The 24,503-nt window shown below is 42.0% G+C and overlaps 1 protein-coding gene across 13 annotated transcripts in view; it reads left to right on the forward strand.

The window, feature by feature from the left end:
* The window catches only part of RYR3 (ryanodine receptor 3), a 548,224-nt gene that overhangs the window by 510,470 nt on the left and 13,251 nt on the right, over positions 1-24,503 (forward strand). For 6 of the 13 annotated variants that reach the window (XM_043919301.1, XM_043919308.1, XM_043919303.1 and 3 more), the window contains exons 80-93: positions 854-930; positions 3,447-3,520; positions 3,776-3,793; positions 4,211-4,291; positions 4,740-4,828; positions 5,786-5,914; positions 8,812-8,916; positions 10,660-10,741; positions 11,401-12,734; positions 14,797-14,855; positions 15,895-16,129; positions 17,370-17,456; positions 18,656-18,856; positions 20,535-20,665. In XM_043919301.1, the coding sequence (XP_043775236.1) occupies positions 854-930; positions 3,447-3,520; positions 3,776-3,793; positions 4,211-4,291; positions 4,740-4,828; positions 5,786-5,914; positions 8,812-8,916; positions 10,660-10,741; positions 11,401-12,734; positions 14,797-14,855; positions 15,895-16,129; positions 17,370-17,456; positions 18,656-18,856; positions 20,535-20,665 (2,702 nt within the window). The remainder of the gene's footprint in view (positions 1-853; positions 931-3,446; positions 3,521-3,775; positions 3,794-4,210; positions 4,292-4,739; positions 4,829-5,785; positions 5,915-8,811; positions 8,917-10,659; positions 10,742-11,400; positions 12,735-14,796; positions 14,856-15,894; positions 16,130-17,369; positions 17,457-18,655; positions 18,857-20,534; positions 20,666-24,503) is intronic. The other 7 variants (XM_043919307.1, XM_043919312.1, XM_043919313.1 and 4 more) reach the window with 4 other exon arrangements.

Below are 24,503 nucleotides of genomic sequence, written 5' to 3' on the forward strand. Positions count from 1 at the left end.
CATTCTTCAATCTGAACTGGAACTGGCTACAGAAGATAGACATGCAGTTGTGTCTCCTGAGCACTCCAGGCTCTAGCTAAAAATAAAAGCATCCGTGTGCACAGGAAAATGAAATTTCAAAGACTGTTGGCATTCCCAGAACCTTTGAGAATTTCTAAATCCATAACTACCACTATTGCATATAATTTTTCCCGGGCTTTAATTTGTCGCAAACCAAATTTCTCATTAAGAACTACCATTTCAAAGGCACCCCTTACTTTCTGTTCTCTTCCATCACCACCCCATCAGTTGACTTTCTTACAGAGCCCTTTAAAAAAGCTAAGAAGATTCTTACTATGCCAGACCAAGTTCCTAGCTTGCCAGTAATAGAGAACAGAGGAAACAGTCTCTTTGTGAGAGATACTGTGCTCTCAACTAGTTTCATTACTAGTTACTAGCTAAGCTCCTTCCTCCAATGCATTAAACATTGCATGAGCTGTTCAGATTTTACCTCAGTAACCATAAACATTACTAGAGCCTAGTCCTAGAACCTGTTCCAAAGAGGAGAGGCTTCAAACAGTAAATCTTTGAAGTCAAAGATCTACTGTACCATCAACACCAGTGGACCTTTATAAAACATCTGCCCTAAGAGATTCTAGTTCTGTAAGTAGAGAGTGGGGCTCAGGCACATGAAAGGTTTAAGTCCACAGGTGGAATATTTTCATGCTTACCCAGGGTTGCAAAACCACCTCCTGAATCTCACTTGATGTGCCTGAATGATTGGGAACTGCCATCTGGCCATCACAATTAGGAGGGTCGATATTTGTGCCATAGTTTTCATTGCTTTTCCTTTTCCAATGTGTCTCCCTTACAGAAAATGCTAGATTACCTGAAGGAGAAAAAGGATGCTGGGTTCTTTCAAAGTCTTTCTGGTCTTATGCAGTCTTGCAGGTAAATATGGGAAAACCACCCATAGCACTTTTTAAAAAGTATTTACTGTCCAGGGAAAGGGGCATGGGTTGGGAGAGTGCCACATAAACAAACTGACTTATCATGGAATTACTGAGAAGAGAGTACCTACTTCAAAAGAGGATGGGTGTTATTCCTCTAGCCTTCAGGATTACCTTCAAATAGCATTCAGAAGGGAAAATGTAACACACACACAGACACACACACACACACACGCACGCACACACGCACGCAGCTTACCTGTCTACACCTGTTTAATGTTTGAATTGCCCTTACCTCCTTTTTTGTTATTTTGTTTTCTTTGGAGCTGAGTGTGAGTTTCTGCTATTAAACATGTATACTCTTAAGTCAAACTAGCAAAGACTGGAAAAGAGGAATACCTCAGTGTGACTCAAGACTTTGTGTTCATTAGATCCATTAGGTACTTTGTTAATCTCTATCCTTAACAATTCTTTGAGCCTGAAGAGATATTTAGTGGGCACATATTTTGACAGAGGTACATCCTGATGTGGGAACATTTTGACATTGTCTGAAAAACAAAGCATTGAACTTTCCATTTATATTACCTGGTTGTGTAAGCCTCCCCTCTGACAGATGAACAATAGGTAACCAAAAGTCACAAGGTTACCATACTCGCTCGTTTCAGAAACAAGCCAGCAGTCTTTCTAAGAAAAGTGTCAGCTTATTCTTCAAGATTCATATATATATTGAATCATCTGCAACTCATTCTGAAGGAAGTCAAAGTTATAATTACCTAGCTCATTTGCCTCCAATTAATAATTCTTAAAATTGGAACATTGGTCCAATTGAAAATTTGGGGGATAGACTTTTTATTTGGTGAACTTCATAATATTGCTAGTCATATTGGATTGGGTAAATATTGTACCGTGGGGTTGTAGGGAACTTATCTGAGCTGCAGTACAATCCCTTGTGTTCAACTACATTTTTCCCCTCACCAACAGCCAATTCGTTTATTTCTTTTCTCTCAGGAAAAGAAAATGTAATATTGCCAGACCTGGCTCACTGAGGATAAAATAGTACATGTGGACTCAAAGATGGCAAAAATCAAGGCATTTCAGCTCCATATTGCTCATGAAATTCTCAATTAAATTTCTGAGTTCCCTTAGTAGTCTGTAGAATTTAATATTGCTAAGCTAATATATAATGATGTCTTAGAGGGATAGGTGACTTACTCTTAGAGGCCAACTGAGTTTTACCAGAAGTTTTAAGATATTCTAATGGGTTTTTGCTGATTATAAAATAATACATATTTGTAAAATAGTGAGACATTCAAGAAATTAAAATTTGAAATGGGTATTTGGGGATGGAATAAAGGTCAGAAATGTCTGCTGCACAGATTGTCTCCTGAATCAGCAGTGATGCTTCAAAGCAGCTATGTCCAAATGCCCTGTGTCCATATTCTCCTCCCAAAATTGAAGGATGGTATTGTATTATTTTTTTTACAGACCCTTTTTACAGCAGGATCTGGGAAAAACCAACACAAGGGCAATAGGAATTTTCACTTTCTCTGTAAAATTCATTTAAATTCCAGAACATATGTGACTCCCTAAAAGGGGGAGAGGGGTGCTGGATTTTTCCCTAGAGTCTTTTCAAGCCGACAGTCATTTTCGTTGCCCAGTGGTTAAAGGAAGAGGGGAGTTTTGCAGAATCTTACTGGACTCTGCCATAAGCTTCCCTAAGGTCTATATTCTTGTGAGACTTTGTGGTCTTAAGTTCTATGAAATCATTCATATTGTGGAAAGAGATAGACTCTATTAGAGAAACAGGGTGAGCCCCACTTGGAAATCACATCATCCTTATCCTCGTGACCACAGCTCTGTGGCTGACCTAGGGGTTCGTGGCTAAGCAGGATTGGGTGGTGGTTGTGATTGGGAAGGTTATGGGAGGTGAGGACCGAATGAAAGCCAACTTTGTCACAGGTTCAGGAACACATAGGGACACCATGGCCTCTCAAAAGCATTGTCTTGACTATTATTGGCTCCTGAAGCATAGAGTAAAGGAGATGGCTCTTCAAAATCTGAAACTCTGTAGCTCTCTCCATGGATATTTATCCTAAGCACTAAAAGCCACAATTCCTTGTGTTTCTCAGGAAAAAAAAAAAAGTAGGTGAATGTGGGAAGAACATGAATTAGTGCAGTTTAAAGTAATCTTTCCCTTAAGAAATCTTAGATACAGATTATTCCTTCTTTATTTGAAAAGCCTTTCTAAATCTTCAGCCATAAGAAAGGACTCCAACTGGACAAACAATGACAGTCACTGTAAGTGTTTCTGACCCCTGTCCTTGCATATGTCCAGAGCTGTGAGCGCCAGGCACTGCTTGTCACAAACCCAGAGAACCGTTAGACTCAACTGCACTGTAATGTAATTTATGGTAATACAAGGACAGGATATTCTTGGTTGATGGGTACATTGACATTAAAAACCCATTTTCCTCGTGTGCATAGCCCTGAAACTTGTTTTCTTTCGTCTGTTACAAGTGTCCTTGATTTGAATGCATTTGAGAGGCAGAATAAAGCTGAAGGCCTGGGGATGGTTACTGAGGAAGGAACACGTAAGTAACTGACGAAGGTGAAGGCTGCTCTCTTTCCAATTAAAATCCTGGTTAACTATTTATGGTTAGAGTTCCTGCTCACTGCTACTTAATCTCCAAGGACTTGCTCCATTTTAGCAAGATGTTTCCATCCGTAGTTTTGATAAAGCACATCCAGGCTGATGTGTTCACAGAACCAGTCTTAGCTAAAGACTGTCTATCTTGACATTTGTGGTTTTCTTACTCTGTGTTCTTCTGTTTTTCTTTTATCTCCAGTCATTGTTCGTGAGCGTGGTAAGTTTGAATCTCTGGCCTGAGTTCCTGCCATGTGTGTGAGTCCTGAGGGATCTTATTTAATTGGCCCAGCACAGACACATTTTCGGCTTGGTGGTTGCATGTTGAGTTTAAGTCAGCAGTCTGTTTAATTAAAGAAGTGTCTTCCATCTTCTAAAGCATGGGTTATGGACTGTGAACCATTACTGCCAGCAGCCTAGTTGTTTTCCTTCCAAATGCATCTCGGGGCTAACAATTCTAACTTTGTTGGGCGTTGCCTCAGTTCCAATTTAAATTGGATTTGTCACTATTCATCCAAAGTTCCCTTTCCACACAGCTCTGACACAGTTCCTTTAGCATTTTTGCAGTCATGTGTATCCGAAGGTATTCTATGTTGAAAAAGCAAACAAATGCTTGCCCATATTCTGTGTTTTCAAGGTGAAAAAGTACTCCAGAATGACGAGTTTACACGAGATCTCTTTAGATTTCTACAGTTACTTTGTGAAGGACACAACAGTGGTAAGTGGAACACATTGATTTGTCAAGGGAAAACAACATTCAGGTGCAAAATTATGATTCATTTCATGTTGCCACCCTTAACACAACCAATTGCTAATTCAAGGACAACAGTTAATCCATTCCTCAATTAAAAAAAAACGCTATGTAACATGAGCTTGGCTAGTGTTATTTAGCGCCATCCAGGCTAAGTTGCTTCCAGAACCTTCAGATGTTGAAGTTAAATGCCTACCCCTTGCTGTCAAGTTCCTCAGAGCTCATGAAGTCCAGTTTCTGGTGTCACTGGGATGGGTGGGCTCAGGGTGGTGCTCTGACCACCTGTCAGTACCCAAACAGGGTGCCCTTGTCAGGCTTTCCACACGGTGCGTCTCTTCTGAGCTTAGCTGAGAGGGTAAGACTTGCTTCTCAAGCGTGACAGGGATGAGCTCTGACCCAACCCTGGTGTTCTCAGATTTCCAGAACTTCCTGAGGACTCAGATGGGCAACACCACCACCGTGAATGTCATCATCAGTACCGTGGACTACCTTCTGCGTCTGCAGGTGAGTGGGTGCTGGATGTTTGCACAGCTCATATACACTTCTAGAAGCTAAATACAGCTACAGAAGGTCAGGGATGACTGAGGATGTGGTCCAGCCCGAATGCATAAGATACTGTAATCCATGTCCACACACCTATGGGAAGTCAAATACCTCAATGTGAGTTTGAAGACTGAAATGATAAAGAGGGAGCGGTTAAATACGAAATCTATTATAACCTGCTGGTTTGCTTTATTTTAGCTGGTGTAAACTTAGCCACAGTGCTCCAGAGCTATAAAACAACCTGTGAGTGAAAACAGACTTTCACTAGGAAAAAGGGATACAAAAAGTGATGGAAATGAGTTTACAAGTTCTTAGTGTTCAGACATCACTTGGTTTAATTGTTTGAAGGAAAATCCAAATAATGTCAAGAAGATCTACACAAACATAAAAAAGGATTCTCTTTTCTCTTTGCTGATTTCTCAGCGTGGTTCTGCCCCTTACCAGTTCATGACCTGGAGCAATCTATTGAGCCTCCTTGTGTTCCATTCTCCTCATCTATAAAATGAGGAGTGTACTGTCTCACTGGGTGGTAGTAAAGATGAAGAGGTTTAATACATGTAATGTGCTCAGAACAGTGCCTGGTACTGACAGTGCCAGCTATTATATTGCTGAGTATTTGGGTGATCATATTTATCTTTAACATTTTGCATTGTGAATAAATTGTCCTATAACATGGTCACCCAGCTCCGGCTGAACACTGTCCTCTCTTTCACCTGTTCTTTCCTGTGGAGGGGAAGTATCTGTACTTAGAAGATGCTTGGGATCGGATGTCTCTGTGCTTTTTCATAGAGTCCCAGGCTCTTGTCGTAACAAAGTGGTCACGGAAATATAGAATGCTCTTGTACTCTTCCTGAACATGAGATTTAGCTTCACTTACTGATATGTGAGACATACTAAACTCTCCTTGTTTGTTCTTAGGAATCAATCAGTGATTTCTACTGGTATTACTCAGGGAAGGACATCATTGATGAATCTGGACAGCACAATTTTTCCAAAGCCCTGGCGGTCACCAAGCAGATCTTCAATTCTCTTACAGAATACATCCAGGTATGTGCTACGAAATGTTTACTTGCAAATGAAGGGAACATTTTTAACATTCCCATATTCTGTATTCCCTGCAGAATATTTGGCTGCACATGTGGACTGTGGATCCAGCTCTAGCCCTGAGCTGGAATAAGCCCAGTATTTCTTATCTATAAACAGGAACCAATAGTACCTACACTCTATGAAAAGCTGTAGTTTATGGACCCCACTATGACTTGTATATAGTATTTCACACTTGATTTGCATTGATCTAATTAACATTTTGCTTTCACTCCTAGACTGAAATTTTTTGCAGACAGAAAATTTCTTAGGTGTTTCAAAATTCTTCATTTCTGGCATGTGTGGCACATCATGGGTGTTCAGTGAGCATGGAGAGTGGAGCGGAGAAATAACTGATAGTATGAAGGAATAAAGGGACAAATGATATTATCTTCAGCTTTGATGTTAAAAACAGAATTCATGAGAGCCTACTCATTTGTCAGAAATCAGCTCTATGGAAAAGGAACTTCAGAAGCACATAAACTAAGTACAATGACAGGCAAATCAACAGGTGACTTTCAGGGTGAATGTCTACACCTTACAGCATTTGCTATTACATCTTACAGCATTATGTATTCATTGCCTGCAGTGGTCTCATGAAAGGAGTAGAGGACGTCCTCAGGCAGAATTTGCTGTAAAATCAGTAATCATGTCATGGTCCTCTGTGATGGAATCTTAAGATTTTTTTTTAAGATCTATATGATGAGCCAACTGGCATACTCAGATCATATCTGCTTACTGAAACACAAGACTAAGACTTGAAAAGAAGAAGGAGTTCAAGAAGAGATTGATCCATCTTTACTCAAGGATTGTAAAAACATAGGGAGATACAGCTAGGAACATGTGACCAATCTGAAGTTTCACAGCATGTGAACTACTTGTGAAGATCATTGAACAGATTGATGAGCATCTGATTTGCTCTCTGCAGAACCCATCCTAAGTTCCAGAAAATTCCATGGAGCACTTAGCCCAAAAGTAAAAGAAGATTCACCCTTATTTGGGGTGAATCTGAGATTCTTTAACAATCAGTTTTATTTCAAAAAAGAATCTAGAGGCATCTCGGGATCATATACCAAGTGTACATGAACAGTAAATTTTAAACATGCTTACTTGATTTAGGGATGCAGGCAAAATTTCTCCTACTTACCTCTTCCCTGGGAATTCAGCCCAGCCTTTTCTAGAACTTGATACGAGAACACTAGTATCAGTGTTCCTTTTGAAAATTGATTGTGTGATTTGGAGAGTGATTAAAGGGTAGAAAAATACAGGAAAAAGCATAAGGAACATAAGCAGAATGTGACAGAGAAGACTCAGTGTATAAGAAATATATAAAATAGTCTCATTGAAGAGGTAGAGAGTAAGATGCTGGCCTAAGAAACTTTGGAAATGAGAACAGTCTGTAAAACCAAAGGCACGAAGAACTTGACATAAGCACTTTGGTTGATGAAGTTTTTCCCATGTGGGTACGTGTTAATAATTCTGAAACCATACATACAGTGGGTTGGCCAAAAAGTTCATTCGGATTTTTCCATATAATTGCACAGAAAGCCCTGAATGAGCTTTTTAGCCAACCCAATATAATGGAAATGAGCCAGGTTTCTCACTGATGAGCAAGCAGAAGAGACTAGAAGATCCCTATGGGAATGGATGAGAGCTGGAGACACCCATATGCTAAACTCATGTTCATCTTAACATAGATATAAATGGTTACATATGAAAATATTTATGGATATGTGTATATACATGTATTAGTGAAGCACATATATTTCTGCTGCTCTGTCAGCCATGAACCCCTAAAAAAATGATACCCCAGTAGCAGCAAATACAACTAGAGCCCAGTTCTTGGTTCCTAACACCACTCTCCATTGAAAGGAAATAAGGCTCCTTAGAGAAATGACTGATTCTAGAACTAGAGCAAGAAACATACAAGATGAGCCTGGAGAATCCTATAGTGCAAGAAAATGCTAAAAAATAATGGTGGAGGAATGTCAAAGGGATACAGGAGCCAACTGAAAGAGCTCCCAATGGCCAAACTTAGAAAAATTAGAGCTACAAAATAATGTAAATAAAGTAATATTGAATTATAACCCAAAGCATAAAATGAATATGTCAAGTCCATACTGATGTAAATAAGTGCTAAATAAATAAGAACAGACAACTCTCCATTCAGAAGAATTCCAAGTGATTTATTTTTAAAAAGAAACAGTGGTTCAATAATGATCTTCAAAAGTAGGGAAGGTTATTAACGTAGAAAATGCAGAGTGGTCATCAAGTCATCCCTCTGTTTGGCTTTTAGAAAAGAGAAATGATATACCTGACGTGTAGGTTAATGATAAGAAAATCCTGAAAGTAGTTTAACATTCATAATTCAGACTTTTTTTACTTGAGTAGATAGCCATGTGGTCATCACATTTAATGAGTAGCTTTGCCTTGCAAATGATGGAAACACAGGGGCCTCGTTTTCAAATTGTGCTCCTTTCAAACTGAAACTCCTCAGAACCCCTCTTAGGCCAAGGTTGGGGGCTGGAGTTGGCAGGAGTACCCTTCAGCCCTGTTTCAACCAGAGCATTTACTTTTAAAATAATGTTCTTTAGCATAAGAACAAACGCTAAAGAAAATCTCTGAAAATCACCACACTGTGAAATTCCTAGTGACTTTTCCTAGAAATAGGATCTTAGGATGGGTTGGGGGGTGGGGTGCACACAATGGAGTTGGGGGAGAAGTAATCAGTAACCTGGGAAAATATTGAGCTACAAGATATGTGACATTTGGAAAGAGTTGATGTCAGATGCCCTTACTAAGGCAAATTTCAGAGCAGCTTGTGATGCTTCAGTGAGACAAGAATGTCCTCCTCTCCCCAGGGCCCGTGCATTGGGAACCAGCAGAGCCTGGCTCACAGCAGACTGTGGGACGCAGTGGTCGGCTTCCTCCATGTATTTGCTAACATGCAGATGAAACTCTCTCAGGTACTGTGGCCTGTTCCCCGTTCCCCATGTGTCACTGATGTGAAATGCTTGGTCAGTCCCCACGCCATGGTCTTCCCACTGTGGATGTGGCTGCTTGACCAAATGCCTGGAAAAGCCAAGCAGATCAGATCTCACTTGTAAAACGAGGGCCTCAATGGGAGATGGGAATGAGCACCTCCTGGGGGGTCCCAGACAGGCTTTTGCATGAACACAGCTTCCTCCTTTGTGTCCCACCCACCTACCCTTTCCATCATTGCCTCAACAGTTGCTTTTTATGGTGCTGATCCCTTTTGCTTCCTTGTCATTGTTTCACAGTTTATGAACGCGATCCACCACCTTGTCTGATCTGTCCAATGTCTGCATGTCTCTAATTCACATCTCCGTTCTCTCTCAACCTTTGCTGCCCCTACTCCCCATCTCTGCCTTTCCTTCTCACTCCCCATCTCTCTGGCAAGATGAATTGGAATCACTCAGAGCATTTATACGAACAAATAAATGTAGTGTCTGTAGTAGTTGATCGCCTCTCTCCATGGCAACACATGAGGGAGAACGTCAGGATACATTTCAGGCTGATTAGAGTCCCATTGGCAGCATTCATGTAAATAATGTGTATCTAAAATTTTCAAGGCTGTCACATCTGCCTCTCTCTTTTGGAATGTGCTATTTACCCCTTTCATTTTTCCCCTTTTGACTCTGGCCTTATGGGAAGAGAGAGTTCTTGGGAGAGCTGCCAGTTTGGCAGTAATACATCCACTGCTGTGTCAACCCAGCAGGGCAGTGTGGTGCAGAGCCCATAGAGGCAAAATCCTGACCCTGCCACCTCCTCATGGGTGTCTTCCGGGAAGTCACTTCCCCTTTCTGGTTTTTACTTTCATCATCTAGAAAATATTGGGAGTTAGAATAGATGATGACCTCAGAGGGCTCTTCAAGCTCTAACAGTGTACACTTCTGTGATGTTCTGTGGATATCTGTGACTCCCTCCAAAGGTGGGAGGAAAGCCTTCTGAAATCGGAAGGGCTAGCTAAAGAACTGTGTCCTGGTGAGAGAGTCTGTAAAAGAAGTGTGGCCCAGAACCCGTATTTTTAATCTCACCCTCAGATTCCCCACCTCAGACCTTCCAAGGGTTGTTTCCCTTCTGTGACACAGGTATCAAACCCAGAGCCCACTTGGCAATGCCTTTGTCTGCCATGCTGAAATGAAAACCAAACAGACTGGTATCAAAACCATCCGGAGGAATAGCCTCAATGATACAACATTTTAAGGGACAAGTGGTACCCAGATCACCACCGATTAGAATCAGGAGAACCTAAATTAAGAAAAAAAAGGAGAACCCATTTGGTGATTGAAACCTTGATCATTTAATTGGATTGCAATATGTATTCCCCAAAAGCTCACCGGTAATTCTTCAGTATGAAAAATGGCAACTTAAGCTACTAGAGATACCTAACGGGTCTTTGGTGGTTTGGGTTGTTCAGTGTTTTGGACAATTGGTGTATCTGACATGTTGTGCTAATAAAAGGAAAACTGTAAAGGAACTCTTCTGGATGAGGCCTGTTACAGCGAGCCTCCTGATGCTACAAAGAGAGGATGCTAAGCTGTCCGCATCCACCATGAGAAGGGAGCTCATTCTGGAGATGGACACAGCCTTCACCTGACCTTCCCAGAGCAGGCTCTCCTTGCTCGCTGCCCTGTACTTTGCTGAGGGATCAGATAGCTCAGGGGTATCTCCTGTTTCTGTTCTAGGATTCCAGTCAGATCGAGCTGCTGAAGGAACTCTTGGATCTCCTTCAGGACATGGTGGTGATGCTTCTGTCCCTCCTGGAAGGTTGGGCTGTTTGGAATAACTAGGCGTTCACACGACTGTCACTGGTCCGAGCACTAACCGTACTAGTCACGCAGAGTATCCGCCTGGCAGGTCATTGATGCCAGATGACATTGGTTAGAAAACCAAATTTTCAGAAACAGACAAAAGAAAATGAGTGAGGGGCACATGGTCTGATGGACAGAGCCTGAAACCAACTCATTTTGTATCAGTGGGAAAGCCAGAATGAACTGGGGAAAACCTCCAAGCTTTGCTCTTCCCTATCCTCTCCTCTCCCCATTGCTTTTCAATACATCTGGCTGCCAGTGTGTATGCCAGCCATCTAGTTGGGCACCCTCCCAGGTCTAAGGGGGCTAGAGGGGCACCACTTATCCCCATGTGTCCCTGATAACCTGATAACAAAGCCACTCTGCAGGCCCCAGGCCAGGTAGAAGGCACTGGCGTGGCCATCTCCTCCTTCCCCATGTTTCTTTCCCCCTTGGCTCCTAGTGGTGGAGTCTTTATGGCTTGCTGCTCCCTCCTACCCATTTCCAGATCATCACGGTCAGAAAGAGAGCTGACCGATTTGGGATAGAAGTCTTCTAAAAATGTCTGCCTGACCAGTTCCATGATGACTTGGGTTTATTTATGTATCTGTGTGTCTTTTTGAACCTGCCTCACAGGGAATGTGGTAAATGGAACCATTGGCAAGCAGATGGTTGACACGCTGGTAGAGTCATCTACCAATGTAGAAATGATCTTGAAATTCTTTGACATGTTCTTGAAACTTAAAGACTTAACCAGCTCAGACACCTTCAAAGAATATGACCCCGATGGGAAAGGAATCATTTCCAAAAAGGAATTCCAGAAGGCCATGGAAGGGCAAAAGCAGTACACACAGTCGGAGATAGACTTTCTCCTTTCGTGCGCAGAAGCTGATGAAAATGACATGTTTAATTACATCGATTTTGTTGACCGGTTCCATGAGCCAGCCAAGGACATAGGGTTTAATGTGGCAGTGTTATTGACAAACCTTTCTGAGCATATGCCAAACGACTCTCGCCTTAAGTGTCTGTTGGACCCAGCAGAAAGTGTACTCAATTACTTCGAACCATACCTGGGACGCATTGAGATTATGGGTGGGGCCAAGAAAATTGAGCGTGTTTATTTTGAGATCAGTGAGTCCAGTCGAACTCAGTGGGAGAAGCCCCAGGTGAAGGAGTCTAAGCGACAGTTCATCTTTGACGTTGTCAATGAAGGCGGGGAGCAAGAGAAGATGGAGCTGTTCGTGAACTTCTGTGAGGACACCATCTTTGAGATGCAGTTAGCATCGCAGATCTCGGAATCTGACTCAGCCGACAGGCCAGACGAGGAGGAGGAGGAAGACGGAGATTCTTCTTATGTGTTAGAAGTGGAGGGTGAAGAGGAGGAGGAGGAGAAGTCTTTTGAATGTGCCTCTGCGTTTGCCATGGCTTGTGCCTCGGTGAAGAGAAACGTGGCCAACTTTCTGAAGAGGGCCACCCTGAAGAACCTCAGGAAGCAGTACAGGAAGGTAAAGAAGATGACCTTCAAGGAGCTGCTGAAGGTGTTCTTCTCTTTCTTCTGGACGTTGTTCGTGGGGCTTTTCCACTTGCTCTTCACTATAGTGGGAGGAATCATTCAGGTCCTCTGGAGCACAGTGTTCGGAGGGGGACTCATAGAAGGGGCGAAGAACATAAGAGTCACCAAGATCCTGGGCGACATGCCTGACCCAACCCAGTTTGGTATCCACGATGATGCCATGGAAGCTGAGAGGGCAGAAGTGCCTGAGCCAGGCATCACCACGGAGCTCGTGCACTTCGTAAAGGGGGAGAAGGGAGATGCGGACATCATGTCAGATCTCTTCGGACTCCACCCAAAGAAAGAAGGTGGCTTAAAGCATGGGCCCGAAGTGGGTTTGGGTGACCTCTCTGAGATTATTGGCAAGGACGAAACCCCTACCTTAGAGAGTACTGTACGGAAGAAGAGGAAGGCACAGGTAAGCACATGACTTGTCTCTGTCACCTTTCTTTATCCCCAGAAAAAGACTTGCCACTCTATCTTGCAATCAAGACTGATACCAGTTCTCTAGGAGCAGACACTGTATCAGATACCAGCTCTTCCATGATGACCCTAATCTGATAATTCCAGCTTTGTCATGTCTGAAGAGATGAGACTTAGATGGTTGTCTCAATGTCTAATTGCTGAATGGTCTCCCAGTTTACATTGTAAGAGTTCAAACAGGGTGATCCATGACCTGCCACTTGCTTCCACATCTTTTATTAGGTTAGTTTGCAAGGCCCATGGATTCATTCAGTAACTGAAAGAGTAGAAAACCAGGTATACCGTAAAAGGAGACCTTCCTGATGAAGTCATATGTCTGCAGTGTCCTGAAAGATCCAGATGTTAGCATAGAGTTTAGCACAGTGCCCAGTAGTTTTGTCATGCTGGGGACATTTTCATCCTTGTGTTGCCCCCACTATCCAATTTGGACTTTGAGTTAGTGGACTAGATTGAGTGAATAAGATAGCAAGAAATCAGAGCCCTTTGGCCATCAAAAGTTCTGGATGTTGCAGTATCCAACTCACAACATCATTCTAGCAATAGAGTATGGAGCAAAGTGTGAAGAGATCAGAGCCCAAAGACAACCTTTATTCATGAATTACATTACTGTTTACCAAATAGCTGATGTACACTTATCACTGTTTTAGGCTCTGGGAATACAATGGTGAATGAGAAATGCATTGTTCTTATAATTTAGTGAAAAAGGTTGACATTGGACAAGTTAGGACAAGGAAGGAGGACTGTCAGTGCTATGGAAATGTGTAGGAAAGGTGTGGAGAATCAAGAAAGGAAGCTTCAGAATCATAAACATTCTGACAGTATTACTTGATTTACTCTCTTTTGCTCCCTGGTGTAACCCAGGGACTAGAGCAGAGTTTGAAACATAACAGGGACTCATTCGAGGCCTGCTATATGCCAAGCTGTATTCTTAGGATATGGGAACACATTGGTTAATAAGAGAGACAACATTTTTGCCTTCATGGAGCTTAACTTCTAGTGGAAGAAGACAGCAAATAAATAATTACCATTTGGAGCACGTGCTGAAATGAATGAACAAGATTGTGTGTTACAGAGTGATTATGGGCCCTACTATAAATAGGATGCACAAGGTGCATCTGAAAATGTGTCATCTGAACCAAGTCCTGAAGAATGGCAGGCACATCAAAAATCAGGACAGTCATATTCCAGGCAGAGGATATGGCTTGTGCTAAGGTTCTGGTACAGGGAAGCATGTCTCAGGAAAGAAAAGGAGGTCTAGGTGTTCATGTTGGAAATGAGTCAGATGTACAAGGTGAAGATGGAGAGAAAAGCCATAATCATAATGGCTTTAAAGGCCTTAGTGTGGAACTTGAGAGCGTCCCTGATGGCTCAGCAGTAAAGAATCTGCCTGCAATGCAGGAATCACAGGTTCGATCCCTGGGTCGGGAAGATCCCCCAGAGGAAGACATGGCAACCCACTCCAGTATTCTTGCCTGGAGAATCCTACAGACAGAGGAGCCTGGCGGGCCACAGTCCACAGGGTCACAGAGTTGAACATGACTGAAACAGCTTAGCACACGAAGGAGCTTGAATTTTATTCTCAGTGCCATGGTCATCAATCAGAGAGGGTGGGGTAGTGGAAGAGGATTGAAGACAGGGCAGGGATGCTCTCTGATGGAAGTGGGTTCTGGATTAGACCTGCCATGACTTGTGTTCCATCTCTACCTGACCCCGTGGAGCAGTAGGACCACTGCCACAGGGCTCAGGCAATGTCCTAGCACAAGTTTTCTCTTTAGATTGAATAATAGCAGAGAGATTTTCAAGCCTAAAATCTTTGATCTCTCCAGAGCCATGTAATGTATAGGAGGACACTTATGTTCCGTGATCCTGAGAACTGCCAAAGCGTAAAGAGAGAGAGCCATTGGGATTTGTGACCATGTACAGTGGCTAGTGATATGGTTCATCATCATGAACATATTTATTTGAGGAAAGTTTAACTGATTGTTATTTTTGTCTAGGCAGCAGAAATGAAAGCAGCTCATGAAACAGAAGGCAAAATAGAGTCTGAGAAGGCAGAGTAAGTTCTTCATAACTACTCTTATTGCTATGATTGATAGTTTTCAATGTTATCTACTATTCTGTGGCTATGGTAAATAGGAAGCTTGAGTTCTGTTAACAAAAGGAACAGATATTGTGCAAGCTTTGGATACATTTCTTTTTTCCTTTTTATGACTGAGAAATATTCCATTGTGTGTATGTGTGTTTCTTCATTCCTCTACTTATCACTTCAGTTGCTTCCATATCTCGACTATTGTAAATACTGCTGCAATGAACATTGGGATGCATGTATCTTTTAGAATTATTGTTTTTGTTTTCTTTGGATATGTACCCAGGAGTGGGACTGCTGGATCATATGGTAGCTCTCTCTCTAGTGTTTTGAGGAACCTCCATACTGTTTTCCATAGTGGCTGCACCAATTTACATTCCCACCAACAGTGCACCTGGGTTCCCTTTTCTCCATGTCCTCACCAGCATTTATTTCTGTTCTTTTTGATGATAGCCATTCTGACAGGTGTGAGATGATAGCTCATTGTGGCTTTGATTTGTATTTCCCTGATGATTAATGATGTTGATCATCTTTTCATGGGTGGATACATTTCGTTTTACCCCAGCTAGACAATAAACACATTCTAATAATTGTGTTCACTTTACAGTCCAAATAGTAGATCAGGGTTTTACCATCTGACCAAGCAAATGATCAAACACTCACACTTAGCAGCTTCATATAATGTTGGTGATAGTGCTATCTATTGATAGTAATTACTGAATAACTGCTACACACCAGGCCTTTTGCTAAGTTCTTTTATGCAATACTTCATTTAATTCCTAACACAATCTTGGAAGAGGTACTATTGGCAATTCTCATGAAAGCTCAGAAAATAAAGGACAATATTTCTGAAGGGGAAAAAGTTTGGTAAGGCAAATTTCAGAAGCCTACTAAATTATATATGTACACCTGTGACCATGACTCATCAAAGCAGGTAATCAAGACCTGAGATTCCCGGCCTCAGGGAATAATATGTCTCCCACCCCTCTCAGCCCAGATTCCTCTTTAGTCTCCCTGTCAGGATCAGGCCTCCTTTTGCCCTCTGTGCTGAGTGGCTTTGCCATTCCTGCAGCATGGAAGATGGAGAGAAAGAGGACACAGCCAAAGAAGAGGAGCAGGCCGAGGCCCTGTGGGCAGACGTGACCAAAAGGAAGAAGCGACGGTGTGGCCAGAAGGTTGAGAAGCCTGAAGCTTTCATGGCCAATTTCTTTAAAGGGCTGGAAATCTATCAGACCAAGTTGCTGGTAAGCACTCTGGCCCTGGTCCCACTCGGGTGCGGGCGTTGGCACGGGCAGACCTCAGAGAGGTGGCCACTGACTTTGTTTCACCATCCGATTACTTGTGCTTCCTCATCTTTCTCATTCCTCTTCCTTGCCTCTCCTTGATTACCTGCTTGTCCCTTCTGTGTTGGAGGGAAGAGAAAGCGAAAGTGTTAGCCACTCAGTCATGTCTGACTCTTTGCGACCCCATGGACTGTCGCCCGCCAGGCTCCTCTGTCTATGGCAGGAATACTAGAGTGGGTAGCCTTTCCCCTCTCCAGGGGATCTTCCCAACCCAGGGATCAAACCCAGGTCTCCGGCATTGCAGGCAGATTCTCTTCCATCTAAGCCACCAGTTAGCGGGAAAGGAAAAGGGGAAAGGCAAGCCCTCCGGCTCCTCCGCCCTCTGCTGTCCAGGAGGGAGATCTTTATGTGTGTGTGCCCTGTGGGGACTTGACCCCTGCCAGTCAGAAACTTCAGAAGTCGTGAGATCATTCGGATGCAGAAAGAACATTCCTGTGGTGTGTTAGGTTGTCATACTAGTTCTCAAAAGCTCTGTTACTCCACAGGTCCTCAGCCCAGCTTATAATATCCTTTCTCTGGCGAATTGCCCACTGAGGCACAGTTGCCAAAGGCCAGGACCACACCCTCCCAGCAGCACTGGTGGGAGCCTTTTCCACGGAGAGTGAGCACTCCCACAGGCAGCTACCATTCCTGTCCTCAAGTGCTGGTGTTTCCACTAGGCGTGGGGATGGGGAGAGGCAGGGGAGCTTGGGCTGTGGCTTTCAAAGGACAAGGACTCTTGGCCATAGTCTGGCTCCAGTTGGGGTGGGAGCTGCAGGGTTCTTTTGTGGGCCTCGATCACTCATAATTTCCAAATTGACTACTTCCTTTGTGGAGTACACACACACACACACACACCCCCACCCCCTTCAGAGCAGCATTTGAGACCTGTGCTAAGGGTATGTTTAGGCATTTGGTTTCCTGAGGTTTAAAATAAGCAGGGTTCCCTTGAGCATCATTCTAAGCAGTTTTTAAAAAATCATCATTTTTGATCCCCCACCAAATAAGTCGTAAGAAGGCCAGGATTGTCCTGGATGAGTGGTTACAGAAGAGTAGGATTAGCCCTGTGTAGACCTCTTCTGAGAAGATCCTCTGTTTGAGAGAGGGAAGGTCCCTCCCCCTGCCAACATTCTCCTACTTCTGCTTGTCCTTTTCTTTTCAGCACTACCTGGCCAGGAATTTCTACAACCTGAGGTTCCTTGCTCTGTTTGTAGCCTTCGCTATCAACTTCATCCTGCTCTTTTACAAGGTGATACTTCATTTGGGGGCTATTTGCTGAATAGATTATATGCTTTTTTAAAAAGTAAAAGGAGTTATGCTCTTAATTTAAGCAAAAATTCTAATATCTAAGGAAATTTCTAAGACACTAGCTTCTAAAAAAGGATACTGTCTTTAGCAACGGAGAGAATGGAGAGACAGGTTGCAAGGGAAGCCAGTTAGGGCACCATTTCAGTCGTTCAGGATTGTTCTAGTTGTTACTTAATTCTTCAGATATTTGTTGGATGTCTGCAATGTGCTAGACCCTATATTAGGAGCTATAAGGATTTCAAACTGAATAATAACTACAGTTCTGTGAGTAATAAAAGTAACAGTCAGCCATGGTAGTTGACCCATATGTTAGAACTGTTACAAAGAAAGAATGAATAGAAGTTGGTTTCTGGATGTGGAGGACAGGGACTCATCAAGATAAATGGAGATTTTAAACATTGGTAAGTGAGTCTTGTCACTGTAGGTGCATAATAAATGTTAGTTGAATGAATTAATGAGTGTCATAGGTCCTGGATTCTTGACATAGTCTTTAACTGGCTGTTGTCACTTGCCTCTCTCCCTTCCTATTTAAAACCACAGATCTAATTTCTATAAAACATGCTCTTACCCACATCAGTCTTGCATTTGACAAACAAATGGTTTGCTATTGTCCATGGTAGAAAAATGGAAATGTGTCGAAGGGCATGGTGAAGTCTGGCTTTAAACACATTGAGACTGAAGTGTTTCAGACAGGCACGCAGGTGCAGACAGCCAGCAGGCAGCAGGACCTTCAGGGTGACGGCTTCAAAGGCGCTGATCTGACAGTCACTGTGTAAGGATGGCTGTGATGTTAACAGCCTCTAAGAAAGAACAGAAATGTTTTGTGTGTGCTGTGTGTGCACTTGTGCATAAGTGTTTGTCTTAAGTCTCCTCCCAGGCCATAGCATTTCAAAGATGACCTCCTGCAGCAAAGGGATTGTAGAATATGTAGTAAGACTTTCCTAACTTTTAAATTTGGGGCTTATTTTCAAGAGCGAGGATTTGTCTCTTAAAAATATTGGTGGAATAAAGTACTTAAAAACCTTATTCACTCATCAGGTAATATGGAGTCAGTAGATGCCAGCAATATAAAGTATATGGGGAGAGCCTAGTGGCAGAGGTCTTTCTGATGTTTCTAAGAGGGTGTGTATCTTGGGCCAGGTCACCGAAGAACCTTTAGAAGAAGAGACAGAGGATGTTGCCAACCTGTGGAATTCCTTTAATGACGAGGAAGAGGAGGAAGCGGTGGTGTTCTTCGTCCTGCAGGAGAGCACTGGCTACATGGCGCCGACACTGCGGGCCCTGGCCGTCATCCACACCGTCATCTCTTTAGTCTGCGTGGTGGGCTACTACTGCCTAAAGGTGAGCTGCCAGGCGCTCTGAGGCTAGTCAGAACCCTCGGCGAAGAAGTGTGTTCATTTCTGGTATTCAACAAAGTGATGCATTCATGTGTGTGTGTGTATATATATATATATACACATATATATGATTCATTCATATCTTCAATCATATATATGAATATTCATTTTCATTCATGTATATGTATATATATATATACACATACACACGCACACATACATACACACATTTTTTCATATTCTTCTCCATTGTGGTTTATCACAGGATACTGAATATAGTTCCTGGCTTTCTCTGCTTCTCTTCCCATATCATCCGTGAACCAGCAGCAGTTACTGATTCTGCCCTGTGCAGTGCTCATGATCAGCCTTTGCCACCTTCGTATCCTGAGTCTTTTATTTCCTCAGTGTTGTTTCCTTGTTTTAATAAAAGGGTAAGCAGCAACAGTATTTAATAGCCTGTGATAAAGCTTAATAGAAAAGAATATGAAAAAGAATGTGTGTATGTGTATGTATATATATATGCATATGTATATATACATACATATATCTGAATCACTTTGCTATATATCAGAAATTAACAACATTGTAAATCAACTATACTTCAATAAAGTAAATTTTAAAAATAAAGGAGAGGAAAAGGGTACACAGTAACTCTTTACAAATCATTATCAAAAATTTGCCTTTTTGTCTTCAAATAAAGCAGCAGTGTGAGGGGCGGAGATATCATGAGATTTGAGAAAGCATTATTGGGAGAAATAGTTTGGAGACCAAGGTCTCAGGGATGTTGCCAAGTAACTAGTAGCTTCCCAGCTGAAGAAAAGCACTGGCTCTGTCTGAATTAAGCTTTTGTGGCTTGTTGGAGCTCTGACTATCCTGCCTTCTTATATCCTGAGATTCCAGTGGTATCCTCTGACCTTACTAACTAAAGTTTGTGTGATGGTTGGGCCAAGTGGGTTATTTTCCCAGTATTTCCTGTGTACGTACCTCTTTTGTGGTAGGTCTTTATAAATGTGCCACCATATCTAGGCTAGAAGCAAAGTCGTGATTATAAGAGAATGGGAAGCAATGGTGGAGAGCAAGTAAGTATGCCGGGCAGGAGCTCTTCCCAGAAGATACGTCAGGAAGAAAACTTCAATAGCAAAAGACTGTATACAGAGCCCAGTGAATCCTCTCATTCCAACTATTAAGCCATATTTCATTAACCAAGTTTCAAAGACATGAGAATATGACCCTAGCCATTGAAGGAAGCTGGAACTTTTACCGTATTATTCCAGCTGTTCAATATAGTTGATTGAACTAGAATAGTTTATTGTCCTTTTTAAATCTTGGTCAACCTCCACCCTAAGAGTTTTAGGAGACCTAACTTATTCAGCCCTGTGATTCATCTACATATGGCCTTCTCACCAGCACAAGCCAGAAAGTCCAGTTGGTCGTACTGTCAGCTGTTTGAAGGCTGGCCCAAATCAGATCAGCTCTGGAGAGGGAGGTATATGAGCCAAAGGAGTGAGAGGTGATTTATTTAGCCTTGGACCCGCAAGGTCCAAGGATTCTGAGGCACCCTAAGAATCCCACTGCAAAGAGATTGCTGCCCTGACATTGGAAGGCCCATTTGTGAGATATGTATGGGAGAGGATGCTGTCGTTAGAAAGCCTGCTCTGAGTACAGTGTCTTCCTGCTCCTAGGTCCCTTTGGTGGTATTCAAGAGAGAAAAAGAAATCGCCAGGAAGCTGGAGTTTGATGGCCTGTATATCACTGAACAGCCTTCTGAAGATGACATCAAGGGGCAGTGGGATCGCTTGGTAATCAACACGCCGTAAGTTGCCCCCACCCCAAAAAGGAAAAAGGAGTTTCTACTGTAAATAATACCTTTTCCAGCAGCCCTGGAGACTGATTAATATAAGCCTTCCTTTGATTTCTGGGACTTGTTTTCTCCCCTGCCTTTTCACAAAGTAGCATCTTGTTCCTCAAACAGTTGTGTGTATTGCTATGCATTTAATGGCAGACAGAGGATATTATCAGAAAGTGCTGAGCATATTTAATTAAGACCAGATGGTCCAGCACAATACTACTTAATCTAGTTTTCCATGTTTGAGTCATAGTGTTTCCTTGGCCGAGGAGTTTGGAGATCAAGCTGATCAGCTTCTTCAGGGTCCCTAAATGGCACAGCAGTTCTATGACAGCACTGTCTCAGAAGTCTTCTCCTTAAACAGATAGCCTAGTGGATACCAGAACTCCTCCCAATATAATTTAATAAGCAGTTCCATGGGCAGCTAAAATAGGATCATCTGGGTGATGATGTTAAGACCTGTGGCGTTAAGCCTGCCTTCTTGGTAGGCATGTGTATAATTGCTAATGTGGTAGGAAAAGGCACTGATTCTGGAGGCAGAGAGGTAGAGGACTGAGCCAGCTCTCTCACTGAGATTCTGTGACCTAGGGCAAGGGAATCAAGTTCTTAAACCTCAGTTTCCTCTTTGTTGGTAGACTGATGAGAACACTACCTCCTACAGTCCCGGGATGTCACATGGCTGTACATTTCCTTTCACTGTTAAACAAAAAAATGGCCATCACCAATAAGTCAGAGAAAGATAAATACTGTATGGTATCACTTATATGTGGAAATCTAAAAAAATACAGCAAACTAGTGAATATAACAAAAAAGCAGCAGACTCACTGATAGAAGGACCAAGTAGTGATTACTAATGGGGAGAGGAGAGAGGGGAGGGGTTATATAGGGGTAAGAGTAAGAAGTAAAAACATTTAGGTGTGAAATAAGCTACAAGAATATATTGTACAACACAGGAAATATAGTCAAATGATTAAGATTGTAAAGTTATACATATTTTATTTACCACAATAAAAATTTAGAAAAGAAACGATCGTTAACCATTAGCAAAGGTGATGCGCTAATGCCAGTATATTCACAATAGAGAAAATGAGAGCTGTAAGATAATGTGCTGAAAGAAAAGTAAAGCAACAGGGCTGAATATAGAAACAAAGGTAACTTTTGAAACACGGCTGCACCAATAAAACATGTACATCTAGAAGCAGCAGCCCTGACCCTTGGGGGAAGAAAATGCTGCTTATCCAAAGTTAGTTAAGCAAATTGAGAGACGCAGCTTTGCAAAGGCACTGCTGAGCTTTGTAAAATAGTCCCTAGTAAGGGAAGGCTCGACTATTAGGGGAAAAAAGGTGAGAGCCTGCAAATCAAAAGCACGTTTCTGCCTGCAGGTCACTGCCAGTCTCCCCACTTAAAACTAAGGGAAGCTACTAAGACTCATTTCTGAACCCTCGTTATTATAGTACAAAAAGTTTGAATATTACTTACAGAAAGCTTACCAAAGAAAGATCATTTATTAGTTAACACTTGTGTCTGTGGCACAAGATGATATGGCCTAAGAGTCCCAGTAAAAAGACAGTGCAGTTTCTAGAAATTTATCCTCAGGAGATAATGAGACAAGTACACTAAACTGTTTTGACAAGGATGGTTGTTAACATTTATTTGAAGTGGCTAAAATACCCGTGAATAGGGAAATGCATGTATAAGGAGAACAGCTGTTTTAAAACATTTCAATCAATGAACCTTTTTCTTCACAATAATGGTATCATTGTACATGTAGTACTTTGTAACCTTTTTTTAAAGTTAACTGTTACGTCATAGAGAGCTTTCATATTTTTATGTTGTTAAATACATATAGAAGAAGATATAGAATGCATATCTATTGTAAAATATAGTAATAAAATGAACTACAAATCTTTAAAATTGGAACATCAATGAAAACTTTGAAGTCTTAGATATTATCCTCCCTGTCCTCCCCAGACCCCAGCTAACCACTCTCGTAATTTTAGTGATACTCATTGTTTTGCTTTAGTGTATAGTGTTACCACTTAGGTATGTGTCCCTAAACATGTGGTTTCATGTTAACTAGTTTTGAACTTTATATAAATGGAATCAAACTATACTCATTGTACTGTCACTTGAATCATTTGCTCAGCACCCCATTCAAGAACTCAGCTAGGTTGATGTGTGTGGCTGTAACTGGTCATTTTCAAAACTGTGGCACTTTCCATTCAGTGAGTATATGATTGTATATTTAGCTGTTTTCCTGACAGTGGATACTTGAGCTGTTTTCAACTAGTGGCTGTTACAAACAGTGCTCTAGAGAATATTTTTATACCTGGTGCACAAGTAAAAGAGTTTCTGTAGACCAGACACCAGGAGACGAATTTGCTGACTAGTGGGATCTGCAAACATTTATCCTGATTTACATTAAACCAGCACCCTGGGAGAGCTCCTGCTTCTCGGCCTCCTTGTCAGCATTTGTTGTCCTCAGATAACTTTGCTAATCTGGTAGGTGTGTAATAACATCTTCTTGTGCATTTTGCTAATTTCTTGTGCATAATTTCGAAGAGATTGAGCCTCTTATGTTACTTTTCTTGACCATTCACATACAGATGTATCACTTATTTATGCATTTCCTTTCTGAATGTTCTTTGCCTACCCCTCACTTAAAGGAATATTACCAAGTGGAATTATGCTTTCTACCTTGAAGGAGCTTACATGTCTACTCAGGGGACAAGAATATTCAGATCAAAGTAAGATCACATCTATGAAAGGGGCTTGACCAGAGCCTTCTGTCACTGGCCCTTCAACATCACTTGTGGAATCCTCCACTTATGGCAAAATGTGGCCAAGGCTGAGTTGTATGTTACAGACCATTTGTATAAGATTTAAGAGAAAGGAGACATCAGTGTGGATAGAGGAAGGGTGGCTTATTTTTGTTTTGTTTATTTTAGGTTCTAAATATAGGACATGAAAAATATCAAGTAGCAGAAAAATGGACAAAGAAGAAAATCAGAATAACTATTTCCATCTTCCATAGATAAAATCTATTAGCAGTTTACTTTGTAAGCCCAGCATTTGTTTTTTGTTTTTAAGAATCATTTGGACATTTAAGAGTGAGACTGTTTCAAATATCCAAAAAAAATTTTTTAAAGATTTGCCGCCCTGTCATGGGAGAGATGGCATTTGCTCAGGGTTATTCTGAAAGGTCCATGGACAGAGGGTGCCCCCACCCTTCCTCATCACCAACTTGGGTGGCCTTTATAGAGTAGGAGACTGTTGTGTTCCAGAGCTAACAAGAATGACTTAAATGAAGGCATTAGTAAGAATGCTTGCATCAAGGGCAGAGGTTTCTTTGCTGCAAACTAGACTCACATGGAACCTCTCAGGTAACATTTAATCTTTCCAGATAGGAGCAAAATATCTTAAATGGTTTCTGCCAACACACCTGGAAGCAACAGTTCTTTCTTGACTCTAACAATAAGAAGCTATTTGCAGTGGAGCTGGTACAAGCTGCCTAGCAGAAGAAGTTCCCTCGTGGGCTTAAGGTTTGGATGGTGTAGGGACCATTTCCAAAGGAGAGAGGGATCTGATGCCTGGAGAAGGGGGAAGCCGTACCCCACAGAATTATGCTGGAATGGAGAAGAGAGGAGAAGAACACACCATTAGGAAAACCCCCATGTAAATTAGCTAATAGGGATTTCCAGACTGGAAGCTTCAGAGTTAGGGACTTTGTCCACACTTCCCACCACTGTGACTGCAGCACCTACCCCAAGTACTGCTGTAAGGTAGGCACTTGAAGTGAAAGTGA

This window comes from Cervus elaphus, chromosome 12 (genome assembly GCF_910594005.1).
Source record: "Cervus elaphus chromosome 12, mCerEla1.1, whole genome shotgun sequence".
NCBI lineage: Eukaryota > Metazoa > Chordata > Mammalia > Artiodactyla > Cervidae > Cervus > Cervus elaphus.